The 20,175-nt window shown below is 39.3% G+C and overlaps 1 protein-coding gene across 5 annotated transcripts in view; it reads right to left on the minus strand.

Annotated features, from left to right (window-relative positions):
- The window catches only part of rnf2 (ring finger protein 2), a 61,469-nt gene that overhangs the window by 13,498 nt on the left and 27,796 nt on the right, over positions 1 to 20,175 (minus strand). For 4 of the 5 annotated variants that reach the window (XM_078561422.1, XM_078561423.1, XM_078561424.1 and 1 more), the window contains 3 exons: positions 10,925 to 11,013; positions 3,830 to 3,990; positions 2,528 to 2,743 (listed from right to left, as the gene is read on the minus strand). In XM_078561422.1, coding sequence (XP_078417548.1) covers positions 2,528 to 2,743; positions 3,830 to 3,990; positions 10,925 to 11,011 — 464 coding nt within the window. In that variant the 5' untranslated portion in view covers positions 11,012 to 11,013. Of the gene's footprint in view, positions 1 to 2,527; positions 2,744 to 3,829; positions 3,991 to 7,175; positions 7,281 to 10,924; positions 11,014 to 20,175 lie in introns of those variants that run through there. The other variant, XM_078561425.1, reaches the window with a different exon arrangement.

Genomic DNA, 20,175 nt, shown 5'->3' on the forward strand with positions numbered 1-20,175 from the left:
TCTGAATAATTTTTGATGATGATTTATTGAAATAACCACATGACTTTGGTGTCAGTCTTAATTCAGCACTCTTGCTGCTGAGTCAGAAACTTGTGTTCAATGTAAAAATATTTATATAAAAATGTTAAAATCCCACAAAAAAAGCTTTGATTGGTCAGTTAAAATATTGTTACACCTTTGAAATTTGTCACATAGGATCTTTAAAGTAAACTTTTTAAAGAAGATCTTTGTGAAGGATTGACAATACCTAAAATGCAAGTTTTTCATATGAGAGAAAAACAAATGGAAAGTCTTTGGGAAAAAAAAATTAATGATTGCCTTATTAGCCCTTCTTAATTTCTTAATTAATTAATACATCTAACATTGCAACAGGATCTAAATCTGCCTATGACATCTTTTGGCTATCTCCACCTATCACTGGCCCTTTATCCAGCTCTACCCTCCCCCATCCCCCTTAAACCAGCTTATATTTCACCTCTTTTCTATTTTTACTTAGTTCTGTTGAAGAGTCATACGGACTCGAAACGTTAACTGTGTTCCTCTCCGCAGATGCTGCCAGACCTGCTGAGTTTTTCCAGGTATTTTCATTTTTGTTTAGGAGCTAAATCACATTCTTTTAATTATTTCTCTTCCCATCTGGTTATTTAGTCTTGCTTCTCCAATTACGTCACTTGTTGCATTCTGTGTGCGCACTTAGGCCACTGGTACTTTAAACTCATCCTGTCCAGATTGCAGCACCAACATGAGCAGCAGCTACAATATTGAAACAGCTATTGCTCACAAGTCAGGTTTGTGGTTTTTCGTTTCTGCCAATGGAGTTCCCCTGTAGTGCCTGGAAAAATGGACCAGCAGTGCAAAAAGCTGTTCATGCTCACATGAAGTGGTGACAAAAGACCACCATTTATGTTTGCCTCTGGAGGTCTCTTGGAGACTCCGTTGTCTCAGTACCTCATGTATATTACGACGCTTCCTCTGATGGCACAGCTATAATATAACATGCAGCTTAGGGACTTATATAATTAGTGGTATAAAACAGGTTTTTCCAAACAATACTGCAGTGTACTTACATGCAGTAATAAAGACCTGCTAGTTTATTATCACTGTTAATCAGGTGTACTAAATGGCCAGTATTGAATTTTCTTAACAGGAACTTGCTGATGTGTATTAAATCATTCCGAAGCATTCCCGTTAAGCAATGCTGATCAATATTGACTTAAGTGTGTTCACAATTGTGTTAGAAAACAATGAATCCCTTTAAAGAATTACACCTATTAACTGGGCCATTAATTCTAATTAAAGTTCAGCTGTAATAAGTGAGCTCACTCTAATGTTGCATAATCATAGATTTTAGCATGCAGCCTTAAGGGGTTCTAATGAATGCAAAGGAAGTGTTTTGAAAAGGATGCTGTTCCTTTACATCAATATTTCAAGCTTTTACTTGAATACTTCTGAATTCTGCTGTGTTTTAAGGAGCCTGGCTTTCAAAACCCAAACTAGAGAGGGTAAGGTTGGAGTTACTGCAGTCTTTAGTCACTGCATATATTGTGGGGCTAAATGGCATACTCCTGTTCCTATGTACTTTTCTCCTAACTGCTACCCTCGAACCCATTTAATATACAATTCTTAGACACAATCCCTCAGTTGGAGAATAAATGAAAAAAAGTATCACAGCTCATCTGTTTTTCCATACTAGCTGATCAGCGTATTCCTCCAATTGTAATGTGTAAAACACGAAAGCGATCAGAAGTCACAGGGTAATTTTATAGGTCTGAATTTTACAGCCCATCCTGGGGCCAGGATTTTACGGTCCTGCCAAACTCAATGAGCTTTTATTCAAAAGTGTAAAGTGCTTGCTGCACTTTACAGCCTCTGCTGCGACGGGACCGTAAAATTCTGCTCTGTATAGAGTTATAGAGTTCTACAGCACAGAAAAAGGCCCTTTGGCCCATCGAGTCTGCGCCAGTCAAATAAGTACCTAACTATTCTAATCCCATTTTCCAGCACTAGGCCCATAGCCTTGTATGCCATGGCATCGCAAGTGCACATCCAAATACTACTTCAATGTTATGAGGGTTTCTGCCTCAACCACCCTTTCAGGCAGTTTTTTAATTTTGTGAGTAAATATGTGAGTATACGTTTTTATTATGAGAGTAATAAATAGTTTTAGAATAGTTGAATATGTTTATTTCTTTGATGGAGGGATTTCCTTCTGTTCTGCTGAAGGGTCATGAGGACTCAAAACGTCAACTCTTTTCTTCTCCGCCGATGCTGCCAGACCTGCTGAGTTGTTCCAGGTAATTCTGTTTTTGTTTTGGATTCCAGCATCCGCAGTAGTTTTTTGTTTTTATTTTTTGCTTCTGTAAATGTTGTGTCACTTCTTCCCTCTGTTAAAAGTAGCTGCTACTGGGTCACATATCATGCATTCCCCCTCCAACACCATCCCCCTCCCTTAACATTTCAATGGGGGTAATAATATACATATTATTCAATATGATTTACTCAGTTTGGAGGGCTGAACACTCCTTACCTGTTAAGTGCTTGCATTTTGAGTCCCTCTTCAATGCTGTGGCTCAGGGCCTGTTGGTTATGGTGTTTGCTGATCCGGGCCAGCACCCGCTCTTGGTGTGCCTCATACTCATCTCGACTGGGATATATTTTGCTGATCAGCGCATCAAAGTTTGGATCTGGCCGCAGCGATCTCTTGGAGACCAGTTTCTTTCTACATGTCGGACATTCTTTGTTTCTAATAAGACAAGTTCTTCATTAATTCTGCATCAGAAATTACATTTTAAAAACGTTATGCAGCTGGACTATCTTCAGGTTAAAGATCTGCAATTGTCAAAAGATATTCTTAAACCACTGTGGTTAATTTCATGTTTCAAAATAACGAGGTCACATTTTATTTATGGCCAATTGATCTCATCTTTCCGTGCAGAATAAAATTCTAACTTTTTACTGGAACAATTAATATTTCTATGACTCACCATCTTTCATCATGTACATTGTAAAGCCTGTCAAATATAAGCATTGTCCTAAACCTGCAAGGAATCAATTCCTTCAGGTAAGTTCAACAGGAAAAATTACAGCAAAAATTTTTTTAAATGTTGGGATTCCAAAATCTTACCAAGGAGTCACAGGGCATGGATTTGTGGCCATGATTCCTTACACAGTGAGTTTATGGTTTCAGCTGTGCTGTTGTGGAGAGTTACTAAGCAGAAGGCCAATTGATTCTCTAAGTGGGCGGTGGGGGGCCAGCCTTTCAATTCTGAGCACTGTCACCTGACTCCAGCTGACTGTTAAGAGCTGACCAAAGAGGAAATGGAGAGAATTAAAAAATAATAAACTAACCCAAAAGTTATATGAAAAAAAGGAAGCAACAAACTTCCCTACTTGAAATTAGCTGTAAAAAGTTCTAAGAACTGAATCCTTTAAAGTGCATTACCTGCTAGATGTGTGCACTTTTTTTTGGTAAACCTTAGCACCAATAAATATCTCTTACTATTTTACCGGGACCTATGGCCATTCCACTTTCCTTTTCAAAAAAAAGAGTGGTCCATACTCAGGTTGCTCACCCACATTGATGCTAGTTGATAGAAAGCTGACTCTGTGATGAGGAAGTGAGAATTTTGCTGTTCTGCACTGGCACATTCAAAGCCATTTTTTCCAAGTGTAATTATTTTGTGAACAAATTGAATATTCCTAGTAGTTCTGGATTTTCATCATTAAGGTACATAGAGCCTGATTTTTCACTATTCTTACACCACACAAGGCAAAGGGTCAAGGGAGGAATCTGGCTTGTTTGTCCTGCAGCCAGTCTGCTATTACATACCCACTCCTGAGGGCAGTAACAATGCAATCAGCGCAGAAGCGATGTAGGCACTCTTTGGTTGTCATAGTGTTCTTCAGCATGTCTAGGCAAATAGGACACATCAGCTCACTGTGCAGACTTCTGGGTGACACTGCAATCTCCATGCCATCTGTGATTGCCTCCTGTAAGTCACAAAGTTCATCATGTAGCAACAACTTGGAAGTAGACGTTATTATTGTACTTGCGTTAACTCCAACCTTATTGCACCCAGGTCACAAAGTTATAGGTCATCTTTATAGATGCTGGGCAGTATAAACTGCTTTGGTGACCTGCCTAATTTGCATTTTGAAGTGATTTTAAAAAATATAGGGAGCAGCTTGTTATCTCTAGATCAGTCTAAACTCAGCCTCAACTACCTTTCAAATTGCATGATCAATGGGAGAGCATCACTGCTTTTCAGACAGACCAAAAGGTAGAATTCTACAGAAAGTAGAGCAGGGTGGGAACAAAGGAGAAAAACAGGCAGAATCTGTCCCACTTCATAGTGTGCACTGCTCACCAGTATATGATTGAGACATTCCAGCCGTTCCAGAATTGAGGGAGGCATGTTGTGGTTTGGAGCAGAAGGGCGATAGTAAAAAAGGACCCAAAATGTTAATCAAGTTTTTCCTTGGGGAGAGAGAAGAACTTCACACAAATTTTATCCTGGAGATATTGTATAGCAGTTACATTATGATGCATTTAGATGCAATTTGTCATTGTGATATGTGTTTGTAAATTTTAAAAGATTTTCCAAACGCTTTCTCGAAACTGTACCCTTTAAATTGGTAACATTTATTTGTTACCAAATACTTCCTCCTCCTCCTTTAGATCCCATGCCCTAAGAGGGCATTGGCGACCATGGACTTCCATTGGACTGGTCCATGATTATACTTGGCTAAGTACTGCAATGGCTTCTCATTGCCATCTGCAGTATGCTGACCAGGAAACTCCCTCGCTCTTACCACTTGCCATCAGGTGTACTGGAAGGATTTATTCACTGATAGTCAACCTGTTTGGCCATGTTATGAACGCACCTTCCATGGCCAGTAAGTCTCGGAGTGGGACTTGAACTTGGAGCTTCTGGCCCAGAAGTAGAGATGCTATCACTGCACCACAAGACTCTCCCATCAAATATCTACACGATGTAAATCAAATCAAATTCAAAATAGCCAATGCATGAATTATAACATTAAAGCTTTACTTTGCAAGAAAATGCCTAATCTGTAAATTACCTGTAAGAAACTGGAGTATGGCAGAATATCTAGACTATTTGGAAGTGAACTGCTAAGCCTACTAGGCAAATTTCTCACTTTAAAAGCAACATTACTGGCCCAGTGAGGAATTTTCAGTTAACTTCCGTTCCTGGCAAAATGAGGCACCATCTGCTCTGATATAATGGTGCCTTGCTGACTGACAGGCAAAGTTCACATTGCAGTACATGGTGCTACCATATTAGGCTTTACAATTACAATGCTGTTTTTGCATTTTGAAAAACATTTCATCAACAGATTATGATTTCATCAGTGCAATCTGTTGTTTTTTAATCTGATAAACTGGATAATTTTTCCCCGATGATGCAGTATAACTTATCATGGGGGGGCTTCAGCCAGGTCTTTGTGTGCAGATGACTGTCTTTTAAAAGTATTGCCAAAAAAAATTTTGCAACACTAGTTAAATATCCTCTTAGTCCCCGGTTTAAAAGAGCTTGAGAAAAGTTAAGTTAAGATTTCTCTGCTGCAAAATTGGACAGTAAACTCCTCCAAGGACTTCATTTGTGCTACACGATCACCCCGTGATTAAATGGGTCTCCATTCAGCACCTACATTCTACAAATTGCTACAGCAGAGCTGAAATAGTCAAGTACGCTAATGTCATTCATAAAATGCTGTGCCATTTCGGTCTATGACTTCCCTCTAAAAAGAGAATGATGGTAATTCCCTTCTATTCTCTATATAGCAGAACCATGAAGCACAAACCACTTCCCTCTTCTTTAATATTTGAGTTCCACTTTTATCAGATTCTTACACAATACTGGTGAGCTAAGAACATAAAAATCTAGAACAACTCGGGGCCATTCATTCCCAGTATCTCAATCCATCCACAATCTACGCATGATGATTCTATCATTAGGTTTCCCCACAAGCCACCAATTGATTCCCTACCTTAAGGAATGCCAATTCCCTTTCCTCATATATCAATCTAGCTCCTCATCTATATCTCTCCTTACATAGGATGCTTGTATCATGTATTTGCTCCATTTTAGCTTCTTCAATCAAATAAAATCAGTTCCTCTTTGGTGAATCTTGTCACTCTACCTTGTGCCCTTCCTAATGTGTCTCTAACTTTGAAATAGGGGTGACTAAAGCTGCATGCCATAATCCAGAACTGGCTCACTATTGATCCATACAATGTCAGTGTAACTTGATCAGATTTGTAGTCCAATGCCAGATTTCTCCTTGGTGTCCAGTTCACAGGATCAATAACTGTCTCACTTTGACTAGATTTTCAAGTACAAATCAATGATTATTCTTAATTCCTTTTCAGCCTCTGCTAATGAGCTACAAAATACAAATAAGGATAACTCTACTTTTTTCTTCAATTAAGAAAGGCACGGCTGCAAATGATTACATCTGATGGACATCAGTAAGGAGTGAACTCTCAAGCTTAGTATTCAGCAGATTCAGAGAAATCAGTGCTCGGAAGAGTATATATAATGCACTAACATGGACAGTGTAACATGCTTTGTGAATTTCTACATTATGAGGGGCATTATGAAATTGGTTAGAATCCATTAGAAATATTATTCAGTTCCTCTCTTATTTGTAAAATAAAATGTGCCCGTTTATCTCACTAAAATACCTATCCTTCTACTTTTCTGAAGGTAGCAGAATTGCTTATCCTTTCACCTTTCAGAAGATAGGAGAAGCACAGAGGGTGGTGGGAAGGAGTGAGTATGGTATCCAGTTTACATAATAAGGGTTTTCATTGTTTTGAACAACCCTATGGGCCATATTAGCAAATAATTAACACTGGACAGTAAAGGTAAACTCTGATCCTAGGGGACAAAGGGACCAGATGTGAGATAGACTGGGGAGACTGATACGGAGAGATTACCCAGGACAGACCCTCATATTTGTAGCAATCACCCTCTGTCTTCTGTTGTAAGCCAAGTTTCATTTAATTCAGAGTGTTTAACAATCCCATGAGTGTTAAACTTCTTTTTCAGTCTTTGATAAAGAAAGTAAATTACATTAGAATAGTCCAAACTGCCATCTTAGTCACCTCTTAAAGGTATCCAGTAAGCTTATAAGGTAAGACCTCTTACTTATAAAATCATGGTAACTACTCCGTGTTATATCTGTGTTCTTGTATCCCATAGAAAGCCCTGAAGTAATTTTCCCAGTTACAGGTGTCAGGCTAACTAGTCTGTAATTGCCAGGTTTTGTACCTGAGCCATTTTTGAATATTAATAACATGTGTGTCATCCACCAAACTTCAAGCATTACTTCAATATTTGAGGAATTCTGAAAAAACATCACCAATTTATTCATTTAATTAATTGAAGATTCTAGAACACATCCCATCTGATTCAGGAGCCTCAAGGATATTTAATGCTTCTGGTTCTGCATGATACCTTCTTTATTAACTTATATCTGCTCTGGATCATGTAGACCCATTAAATACAACTAGAATTTGACTATAGTCTTCTTCCGTGAAAATAATTGGGAAGAATCCATTCACTATATCTGACATATCCTGATTACCTGCAACAATTTTAACCTACATATATATATATATATATATATATATATATATATATATATATATATATCCCTTAATTAGACCCATCTGTTATTTGACTTTCTTTTTTTAGGTGTTGGCATCCTGTAGCAAGTCATAATTGTTTGCAATTTTTAAATGTGAATGTGATGTTGAAATCCAGTAGTCTGAAGTACCAGTGTAGTAAGTAATGTTTTTAACTTGGAAAGGGGATGAGTAAGAAACCACAATGCAAAACAGCAGGACTAGCCACAACATACCTTAAAAAGCCCTATTTAGAAATCATGGAGCTTTTCATTGTTGGAAATTTATCCTTCGTATTTATGGATTTAGATATAACTAGGCCTGCCAAATCCATTCCAGTCCCTCTCCTGTGATAGCAGCAATTCTCTGCTTCTTCACTTGCCAGCCCACACTCAGTGGTTTTTGAATTAATTCAGAGCCCTGAGACCACTTTCTGATGATTCTCTTGGGTTAGCAGTCCCTTGCCTTCTATCAGACCCTAATAGGAGAGAGGAGTGATAGGGAGATGAGAGCAAATAAAGGTAAAAGGAGAGAGAGTGAACCAGGAACTGATAAAAAAAAGGATACACAGAGAAAGCAAGGCATTACATGAGAGAGACAGATAAAAGGGAAGTTGACAGAAACAGGCACAAACTGGAAAAATAAGATGACAGCCACAAAGGGGAAAGAAAAAGAGACAAACACTAGAGGGAAGATGAGACAGGCCAAAGAGAAGGGAGATACACAGAGGGGAAGGAAGTGTAAGAAACAGAAAGGAAGAAGAAAGACAAAAGGGAAGGGAGGAAATATGAGGGAGAAAGAAGATAAGCAGATAAGAAAGATTGCAGGAATGAGGAAAATGAGGTAACAATAAGTTTGGAATATATTTTTCTCAGGGTTACCAGTATCCGCATGCTTGCTTTAAACACTTTTGGAGGGAGCCAGTCATTTAAAAAAGAAGATTTTGGAAATTGCTGAGTTGGATTTTTTTTAAAGCATGTATTTATTTATTGGCAAAGTTGCTGTTACATGAGTGAGTTCTAAGTATATGTGACTTTAAAAATAATTATACTCCAGAACATCAAGAATTAGTTCTAACAAAATTAGAGATGTCCATTCCTATTACACTCTTAATATTGATTGAAAACTTTCTTTGAGCCCCCTTGCTGCCCACTGCAATTTGTGTCTCTACTCATAATATAAGAAATAGGAGCAGGAGCAGAACATATGGTCCATCAAGCCTGCTCCGCAATTTAATACAATCATGGCTGACCTTTGGTTTCAATTCCACTTTCCCGCTTGCTCCCTATATCCCTCTATTCCCTGAGAGGCCAAAAATATGCCTCAGCCTTAAATATAATCAACAATGGAGCATCTACAAACTTCTGGGGTAGAGAATTCCAAAGATTCAAAGGAAATTTGTTCTCATCTTAGTCCTAAATGATCGACCCCTTATCCTGAGACTGTGCCCCAGTATTCTAGATTCCCCAGCCAAGGGAAATGACCTCTCAGTGTCTACCCTGTCAAGTCCCTTCAGAATCTTGTATGTTTCAATGCGATCATCTCTCATTTTTCTAAACTCCAGAGAACATTAGCCTAATTTACTCATCCTCTTGTCATAGAACAAACCCTCTCATCCCAAGATCATAGTGAACTTTCGCTATACTGACTCCAATGTAAGTATATCCTCCCTTAAATATGGACACTAAAACTGCGTACAGTATTCCAGGTATGGTCTCACCAAAACCCTGTACAACTGTGGCAAGACTTCCATATTCTTGTATTCCAATCCCTTTGCAATAAAGGCCAATGTGCCATTTGCCTTCCTAATCACTTTCTGTACCTTTTGTGTTCCTTGTACGAGCATCCTCAAGTCCTTCTGAACATCCACATTTACAAATTTCATGCCTTTTAAAAAATATTCTGCTTTTCTATCCTTATAATCAAAGTGAGTAACCTCACCGTTCCCCACATTATACTCCATCTGCCACCTTGCTGCCCACTTAATTAACCTGTCCCTCTCATTGCATCTCCTCAAAGCTCTTGTTACCACCTAGCTTTGTAACACCAGGAAACATAGGTACATTACTTTCTGTCTCTTTGTCTAAGTCATTAATATAGATTGTAAATAGCTGAAACCCCCATCACTGATCCTTGCCGCGGTCCGCTAATCAGAACCTATCAACTTGAAAATGCCCCTTTGTCCCTACTCTGTTTGTTGACCAATCCTCCATCCACGCTAATATATTACCCCCAACTCCAGGAGCCCTTATCTTGCATAATTAAGCTTTTGTGTGGCACCTTATCAGATGCCTTTTGAAAATTCAAGTATATGACATCTACTGATTCCCCTTTATCTACCTTCCTAGTTACATCCTCAAAAAAAAACTCCAATAAAATTGTCAAACAAAATTTCCCTTTCATAAAACCATGTTGACTTCCTCTAAAGATGCTATAATTTTTTAAGTGCATTGTTAAGACTTCCTTAAAGATAGATTCCAGGACTTTTCTGACAACTGGATGTCAGGCTAACTGACTTGTGGTTCCCCATTTGTTTTCTCCCTCCCTTTTGAAGAACAGTTACATTTGCAAATTTTGAGATATTCATATTAGAGATGCAGGAATTTATAAAGAACAAATTGCATTAATGTGGCGATTTTCACTCCTTCAGAATGTCCTAAAGCACTTCACAATTAATTACTGAAGTGTCCTCACAGCTAAATGAGAAACTGTAGTAGGCAAAACTTTACACAGCAAGATGCCACAAACGCCTATAATGTGAGTCACCCAATTCCTGTTTTTAATAGTGTTGGTTGAGTGAGAAATACTGGCTAGGACACTATCAGAATTTCCTCCTCCTCTTCAAATAGTACCATGGTTTCTTTTACATTTGCTTAACCAGTAAGACTGAAACTCGGATTCATGTCTGACCTGAAAGACTGCATGTTGATGCATAAATTTCTAACCAAACCAACTACTGCTGGTGCTTTTGGGGACATAATTTGGAGTAGAGTAATTGATATTTAATGAAATTCGATATCTGTTTAAATTTAGTATTTGTTTAACTTTATCCGGTTCACACAAACCTCATTGTGCCAGTTTTCAAAACATGCTGTTAGCTTTAGAAGAAAACAAAGCACTTCTTCTTTCCCCTCTAATAGATTACTAAAATGGATCCACAGGCTATTTCCCTAATTTTTGTATAGATGTAAGTTGTTATAGAAAGGCATAGTCCATTGAGAAGTACAATCAATTTTAGAGTACAAATATAGATGGAATTATTGTATTTACCTGAGGTGTTCTCTGTAACTCATATAAGCTGAGCTCCCATGTTTTGCTAAGAGGCTGGGTTCCATTGGTCTGCACTATTTGTGCCATTGCTGCAAGAAACACAGTACATTGAAGAATAAGATTTTCATGTTTCATACATTGTTGCCATCAGGCCAGCTCCCCAAATCCCTCCATTAAACATAATATTTGTATTTATCAGTTTTATCCCCAATAGCACTGATCACCAGAATTTGGGAGTGAGGAACAGACTGGAGCCCACTATAAAACTGTAGGCAGAAGTGGAGTTAAGTCTGTAGGGTGTGGGTTGCAGTTGCCTCATGGAATTAACTACAACTCTAATACTGCCTCAATGCAGGTTCAGTACTGATTCATGTAGTACCAGTAACAGGCAGGGTTTAGTTTATCTTGCTGCCCGTCTCTTCTCCCCAAATGGCCTATGTAAGCATCCACCAATTGGTAACTAGAGGAAAGATTTGTCTTAAGTTTAAGATCCAGTATATCTTCATGAATCCTGAGATGAAACACTTCGGCCAGTTGTGAAGGAGAAGAGGTGCATTATTTTCTTTAGAAATGGTGGGACCATGGGCACTCACTAAAGCAACCCACAAGCCCAAACATCCATTTCTAGCCCTGTCTCACATGGAGTGACCAGTTTAGAAAACAAAGCTATTGACATTGTTTTAAGCATATGAAGTAACAGACAATGGGAATCGTAATTGTAGCGCTTTGGGGAGTGCATTGAAATCAAATCAAATCTATTTTGTAAATGATCATTTTTTTCCCTACATGTATGAAAGCACATCCATTGTGTTCCCTAGCAAACCATGGTAACACACAAACAGATCTACCATCATCTACCCTTTTTTCCTCTCTTTCACAGGTAGATAACAAAATCAGGTTAAAATACCGTCAGCACCTACAACCACTGAGACTGAAGTCCATCATTAAACACAAATTTTGTATATTTTCTTTTGTACTGAAGCAAATGGAGAGCCAATTCTGCAAAACACCACAAAATAGGAACTGTACAATCTACTACTTTGTTCAGTCATGCCAAATATTTGCTCATTGGTAACTGTCAATAAAGCAAATTAACCAGGGTCAACTCCTAGAATTTTCTTAAATTCCACCAGAGACACTGCTTTATAGCATTGCCACTTATATGATGCTGTGTGCTTTCAGGTGTGGATGTCCTTGTGTTATTTTATCATTTCAATGACTTACAGAATTTAGTTCTTAACAGCTAAAGGAAGAACTGAAGATAGAATAGCAGCCAAGACAAATTTTCACAGTACAATACGTAAAAGTAAAAGCCAAACATCTGCATGTATTAAAAGTGGAAGGCATTGACATAAGGTAGTAATTGTGTTTTAGGTGTGGTGAGGTTATCAGCAATATAATACCATCTTGTATTGATAGTACAATTGAATCAAAGACAAATGATAATCACCAGATCCAAAATACAATTACCAAATGCCATTTCAAACAGATAAACACAAAGACGCAGAATGTTCTTCATCGACTAGCGCACCACAGACACACCACAGAGAGACTATTTTCCAGTATAATGCTGGAGGATCATAACGAACCCTGTGGGCAATCAATGCTTTAGCCTTGGTCTGGATGTGGAGAGTTAAAATGGTCTTTAAAGTTTTTTTTAAGGTAAGACGATAAGGAAAAATAAATGTACACTTCTGCTGCTTTTTTAAAATATTCTGAGCTTGTTTATTTTCTTTCCTTTGAGAATGGTGTGGAGTGCTGGAAGGATTTGCAGGCTGAAGAACAATCTGTTGAACCATATCATGAACACTCCTTCCTTGGCCGAGATTTTCTGGATCAAAGGCAGGAGGGTTACAAACTGAGCTACAAGACCTGCGATATTCTGAGCTGAGCTCTCACAATGTGCACCACTTAACTAATGTAATTTATTGAAATAACTATAACAACAACGGCAAAGAATCACAGACATCTTCAGCACAGAAAAAAGACCATCTGATCCATTTTGTCTGTGTTGGCTCCTTGCTAGAGCAATCCAAAACTAACCTCACAGTGATGGATCTTCCTCTGTATCAAATCTTTATCTAATGCTTCCTTAAAGAATCTAATGGTTTCTGCTTTAATAATTCCCTATCATTAAACAATCCATGCTCCAATAACCTGCTGCGTGAATAAATATCTTCTACCTTCTTTTATTGCTCTCTTAATGCCAATTTTAAATTAATAGCCTCTGCCCAGAGGGAGGAAATAGTCTTTTCCTATTCGTGCCATCAAAATCCTTCAAAATTTTTAAAACACATTTTCCTTTTCTGCTCCAGTGGGAAATAGTTAGAGTAGATCAGTCTCTCTTCATTAGTTTCCCATATCTGGTATCACCCTAGTGAATCTATGCTGTATGCTCTCTACTGCTTTAATGTCCTTTCTATAATGGGTTGATCAAAATTGCATGCTTACTCAAGCCAGTGTTTTGGAGCTCTGTATCACTACTTCTATTCTCTTGTACTCTATGTCCCTTTTTATAAAATCACAAGGCTATAGGTATATTTTTCTTGGCTCACACTTTCGCTTTTGTAAAAATGATGTATTTAAATCCCTAGGACCCTGTTTATTCACACCTTTCAATGTCCTTCCAGTGTGTCTATATTCCCATTCTTTGTTTCTTCTCAAAATGTGATACCTCATGCTAAATTGAATCTGCAACTTGTCTGGCATTTACATTTACACATCTATGTTTCTTCCAGTCATCCTGTTGCAAAATTCCCTTTATTCACCTTCTTTTATCATCAAAGAAAGACTGTGCTCCATCTGCCCAAGTTCAACTCATCATTGTTTACTGAGAATAAAAGTAGACCCAGCACTGATATCTGCGATACACTATTTCCAACCCTTCTGGAATCTGAACAACACCCATTTATTCCAATACTTTTTGCTATCTGTCAACCAACTTTCTATCCATCCTGCTATATTTCCTCATACCAAGGACCTGAACTTTTCTAATAAACCTCTTGGAGATAGCTTATCGAATGCTTTCTGAAAATCCATATTGTATCTACAGCATTCCCTTTATTAACCAGCCACTTCATCACAAAAAATTAAGTGCATCAAATACTCAAAAGCAAATACAGAATAATTGGTCATGGTCTTTAAGTTTTGAATGGTTCTTCTACCATTCTTGAAAAACAGCATAAGCCAATTGCTGATATGGTTATAAATCATCTCCCAGATGATAATGTGACAGTTGTGTGTCAACTTGGCTCAGCTCTAGCACAATCACCTCTAAATCAGGTGATTGTGGGTTTAAGCCCACCAGGGTACACAATTTAAGTTGATGCTTCAGTGCAGCACTAAAGGAGTGCTGTATTTTAAGATAAGATATTAAACCAAAGCTCAGCCTGCCCCTTCAGGTGAATATAAAGATTCATGGCATAACTGGTATCATATCTGACACAAAGGAACATGGCTTTGCTTGTTCCAATCATTACAGCCCCAGGACACCAATGGCAGCTCTTTTAGGAAAGTGTTCTCGACCTATTGACCGTGATTGACCAGGGGCAGCACATTCAGCTCCATTCGTAATTCATTATCGGAGGAGTTAAGGCTTACAACATGGTGATATTCAGAATCTGCCCTGCTTGTGTAGCTAGCTGACATGGCTGATCCAGTTCAGCTTTCAGTTAATGGTGATGGCGGTGACTCAATAATGATGGTCCTGCTAAGGTCAGAAGGTGAAGATTGAAATTCCTCTTGTTGCCAGCCACTGGAGGATTCTTCAAGGCTGTGATAAGACCTGGAGTTAATTGCTTCTGGCAGAGAACTGACAGGGCATGGGGGAGAGAAGTATTAGTGAGTCACTATTTCTTGATGGCACTTTTGAGGCCACTTTCCATCACTTTACTGAAGAGGCCGATAGGTCTGGCCATTTACTGCCCTCTTTTTTTTGATGGTTAGGACTTGCTAGGGAAATCTACGTTGTCAGCTAAATATCCTAACATGATTAAACTGGAATAGCTTAGCTGGGATTGGCTAGCATTTTTGGCTGAAGCTGCTAGAAAGCATTTCAGGACTAATTCCTGTATTCGCTGATGGGCTCCTTCCATGGTTCAGATTGGAGATATTAATTTTATTATTTTTCCTGTAGGCTTTCCTGTTTATAAAGCTGTTAGGTGTGTTCATAGGTGCCTTGATGGCCATGTGGTGCAGTCAACTACAAGCTGGAATTCGGGGAAGCCGGCTATTGCGGTGAAATCCATCGTCGTCTGCACTTTTGAGGCTACATTCGTGGGAAGCTGATGAAGTCAGCGCCCCATGGTGAAGCGGGCATATGTGATGGAATGGATGTAGCGGTGAGCGGCCAACCGAAAGATGCCACATAGGTCAGCAGTAAAGTCCTGAAATGATCCCCTGGCGAAGAAATTGAGAGCCAGTCACCTTCATTGCTACCAGAAGAACCACTTATTAATAGGCCCCAAGTGAGAGGTAGTCATTAAGGAGGGCGCAGATATCCATTACTGGGCAGTTGCAGTCTCCTCCTGTACCTGCACTTGGACACATCCAAGAGGCAAGCCTGTCGCTGTAGACCCAGTGCTCAGAGTATTCTCAGGTCCTCCTCCATGACTTTGCTGCCTGAGGTTCACCCTTTCGTTGACCAGGACCCTTCCCTATGCCACACGATGCTGCTACTTTGCTGCCTCAATTGCGTTCAGGTGCAAGACAGCTGGACTCGTTTCCAGTGGCCTTCCTTCCTTCCTTGGGAGAGAATTTCTGAATCCTGGCTTAATACTTGATGCCATGTTAGTGGCAAATTTTTCCTCAGCCTGAGTTGCCATGGATGTTATTCCCTGCCTCTTTCCCCTCAACTCCCTTGTGCAGCTCCATCACCTTCCCTGGGGCTTTCTTGCTCATTTTACTGCAAAGCTATGCTTACTTGAAAACTTTCCAAGACTATTTCACGCTTGCAAAAATAGCTTCCTGTGCTGTTCACAACTGGACTCTGCTGCCACGGTTTAGGAGACTTTCTAAAACTCCTTCACCTTCTTGAAAATGCTGGAAGTTCAGTTTCAGCATCGAGTACAATGGCGCCGCTGGCACCTTTAATCACAACTTGTGAGTTCCCGATCCACCTCCTTTCCAGTGCCCCTGAAAATGGTTGGTGCAAGAAACAGGGGCTGGACTTCCTAAACCATGCTCCGGCCGCCAATTTTTCTCCCACCCGACTCCATGCGGCCAAATCAGCACTAAGATTTTTGGGGTTTTTTTCCCTTTCCCTTTTTTCCTTCCCTGCAGAAGTTCAGGATGTTTAACTATCTCATTCAATCAAAGACTTGGATTGAAAATGTATTCTAGATAACTTGTTTTATTTATTTGCATTCGACATCTTCCTCCAGGAGAGCGGTGGTTACTCCTCTGTCCATTGTAGATTAATGTTGATGCAGTCTGCCTCTAACCATGCACATAAATATAACTTCTAGACAAGACAAGCCAGGAACAAAATAGTGAATTTAAAAACAGATCTTAGAAAAAGTTTAAAGAACAATAAACTTTCGAAAGATCTTTCCGGATAATCTGAAACAAAGGCAACATTTCAAACTGAAATTTTACACATGACTTCTTTGGTTAGGGAGTAGCAATCTGTAAAATTTTAGGAATTGCGGAAGCAAAATCAGTTAATGCAGCATTTATTCAACAAAAAATGGAAAATATCACCAGAGCTAATGTATGGATAAACCTCTTGTTTAATTGAACAGCTTTTATTTTGGTCAAGCTCCAAGCTTTATTGACCTCAGAAAACAGTCTCATGACCATTCCTCATAGCATTTCTTAATTTGGCCTTACTTCCCACAACTTACTGACATTGCATGTTCAGCTTTACTTGTCCCTTAATAGGATATATCTCTACTTACTGCTCCTTGAGGTACTCCAGAAACGGCTGCGCATTTTGTATTTTCTTTTAAAAGCATTACAATAAACCCAGCACTCATTCAAATTTGGCAAGAATTAAAATCTAGTGTGCCTATTAATTTTTAAATAATTATACAGTACTAATCTACCCACATATCAAAAACACTCATGTATTAACAGGAAGTTGAAACATTTTCTCACAGGCCACAACTCTTGTGTTATCTTGTGGTAGTTTGTTGCTTTTACAAGGATACCCACACCACAAATTACTATCCATATTATTTTTCTTTACAACGGTGAGTGTCAACTATATAAAACGGAGGTTGGTAGTCTAGAACTTGCATATAAAACAGTCAGAGAGCAATATGAGCCAAGCATTCAATACACACAAGGTGTAACTCAATCTCTTACTCAGCAATGTGAGTTGCAAGGTTAATATCTCTTCTTAAATAGTTTATCATGGTCCTTTATCATGTTGTACCCTCACCATTCCCATAAGTCTGTCTGTATCATTTCAGTCCATTATTTTTACTGCCCACTGCACTGAGGCCAAAGTCACCAGTGATATCTTCTGCAAGTACAAAAGTAGCTAATATCCCCCTTTGCTCTTCTTGATTGTTCTGCATTATTGAACATGGTTGATCCTCCTCCACCGCTTGCAGTCCCATTCCTACTTAGCTCAACATAGCCTGTGTACCTCCAGCAATGACTTCTCTGCACAGTCACCTTACCATTTCTCCAAAGAGTTGTTTTTGGCTCCCTCCACCCATCTACTCCTTTGGCGACATCATCTAAGACAATGTGTGTTTCCGCATGTCAGTTGACAACAGCCAACTCTCCAGCAGTTCCTTTAACCCCATGACCACCTCCATAATATCAATAGGCAAACTGAAATCAAAGTCATGGATGAGTCATACAATTTCCTTCACTTAAATGTCAGGAAGTCTGAAGCCATTCTGTTCAGCTCCCACCAAAACGGCTGGAACCATCTCATTGACCCATGGCCACAGCACAAGATTGGAAGAAACCTTGTGGAAATTCCAGGTGCTAGTTTCAATTTGCGATCCATCCAGCATCAGCTTACAACTGGATTATGAAGGTGAAGAAGACTGTTCAATATCCATGCCAGAGTATTCACTACCCAGGGACACTATTGCAAGTGAACATATGTGAAGGTCAGGTGATTTTGGGGTTGAACAAGCCACAGAGCTCACTGTCTAGTATTACACATGAACAATGATCATTGTGGTTGAAGTACTAAAGGCCACAGTAGGCCAACTACAGACATCACCTTTAAGAGGAGAGAGGGGAGAATGAAGGGGGAAAATCTGTCACATTTTTGAACATAAAACTTTCCTTCTGTAATATGTGCACTGCAAAGATATTCCTTTGATAACCTGAGATTTGTAAGTAGTACACACCAATTGTTATAATTGAATACAATCACAAAGGATTTATTTCATTAACCTCTCTGGGAAGCACAGGCTTTACAACAACACCAAAAGGGACATTCCGAGGGCCAGTTTGGCATTTTCCTTCAACAAGCACAAGCTCAACAAAAATACTGGGAGAGATAAATAGCACTAGGAGAGAGAATAGTAAGTTAACAGGTGGAGTCAGAGTAAGTGAGAAATTCATGAAGTCTAAATCAGGGTTACTGTGCATGTATGTGAATGCACGGATTATGGTAAATAAGATTGGGGAGTTAGAAGTTTGGATTGCCATGTGGAAATATGATGTTGTGGCAATAACAGAGACCTGGTTCAAGGAAGGGCAAGATTGGGTGTTAAACATTCCTGGGTACAAGGTGTTCAGAAAAGATAGGAAAGGAAGAAAAGGAGGAGGGGTAGCACTATTGGTTAAGGAGGGCATTGCAGTGCTGGAGAAAGAGGATGTCCCAGAGGGTTCAAGGACAGAATAATTTGGTTCAGGCTAAGGAACAAACAGGATGCGATTACATTGCTCGGTGTAGTCTGTAGACCACTGACTAGTGGGAAGGATGTAGAAGAACAAATCTGCAGGGAAATTACAGAGAGATGCAAAATTATACAGTAGTTATAATGGGGGACTTTAATTACCAGAATGTAGACTGGAACAATGGTAGTGTAAAGGGAGGAGAGGGGCAAGAGTTCCTAGACTTTGTTCAGGAGAATTGTCTACAGCAGTATTTGTCCAATCCAACGAAAGGATGCACTGTTGGATCTGGTTCTTGGAAATGAGGTGGGCCAAGTAGATCAAGTGTCAGTGGGGGAACATTTAGGAGATAATGATCATTGTATCATAAGGTTTAGCATGATGGTAGGAAAGGACTATGTGTGACCCAGAGTAAGAAGAATTAACTGGGGGAGAATGACTTCAAATGGGGCAAGAACAGAGCTGGGCTGAATAGACTGGAACCAACGGTTGGTGGGAAAAACTATAGCTGAGCATTGGGCTACTTTCAAAGAAGAAATGGTTTGGGCACAGTCAAGGTATATTCTCTCAAAAGGGAAAGGTAGGGCAAACAAATCCAGAGCTCTCAGAGAAATCAAGATAAAGAAGAAAAAGTGTGCTTATGACAGGTGTCAGGTAGAAAATACAGTTGAGAACCAAGCGGAATACAGAAGGTTCAGAAGGGAGGTGAAAAAGCAAATAAGAGAAGCAAAGGGGGGTTATGAGAAAAGACTAGCAGCCAACAGAAAGGGGAGTCCCAAAGTCTTCTATTGGCACATAAATAGTAAGAGGGTAGTAAAAGGTAGAGTATGGCTGATCAGGAACCAAAAAGAGGATCTACACATGGAGGCAGGAGGTATGGCTGAGGTGTTAAATGAATGCTTTGCATTTGTCTTTACCGAGGCTACGGTGACAGAGGAGGAAACAATGTCACTGGAAGGGTTCAAAATTGATGAGGAGGAAGTGTTGGATAAACTCTCTGTGCTTAAAGTAATCAAGGCACCGGATGAGATGCATCCAAGAGTATTGAAAGAAGAAAGAGTGGAAATTGCAGGGGTACTGGCCATAATCTCTCATTCTTCCCTAGACTCAGGGGAGGTGCCAGAGGACTAGAGAATTGCAAACATTATGGGCTTGTTCAAAAAAAGTTTTAAGGATAAGCCCAGTAATTACAGACCAGTAAATTTAACTTCAGTGGTGGGGAAGCTTCTAGAAACAATTATTCGGGATAGGATTAGCAGTCACATGGAAAAATGTGGGTTGATTAGGAAGACCCAGCTTGGATTTCTAAAGGGGAAATCATGTTTAACTAGCTTGATGGAGTTTTTTGAAGAGGCAACAGAGGAGGTAGATAAGAGTAATGTTGTTGATGTAGTGTACATGGACTTTCAAAAGGCATTTAATACAGTGCCACACAATAGACT

This window comes from Cetorhinus maximus, chromosome 17, assembly GCF_964194155.1.
Source record: "Cetorhinus maximus chromosome 17, sCetMax3.hap1.1, whole genome shotgun sequence".
NCBI lineage: Eukaryota > Metazoa > Chordata > Chondrichthyes > Lamniformes > Cetorhinidae > Cetorhinus > Cetorhinus maximus.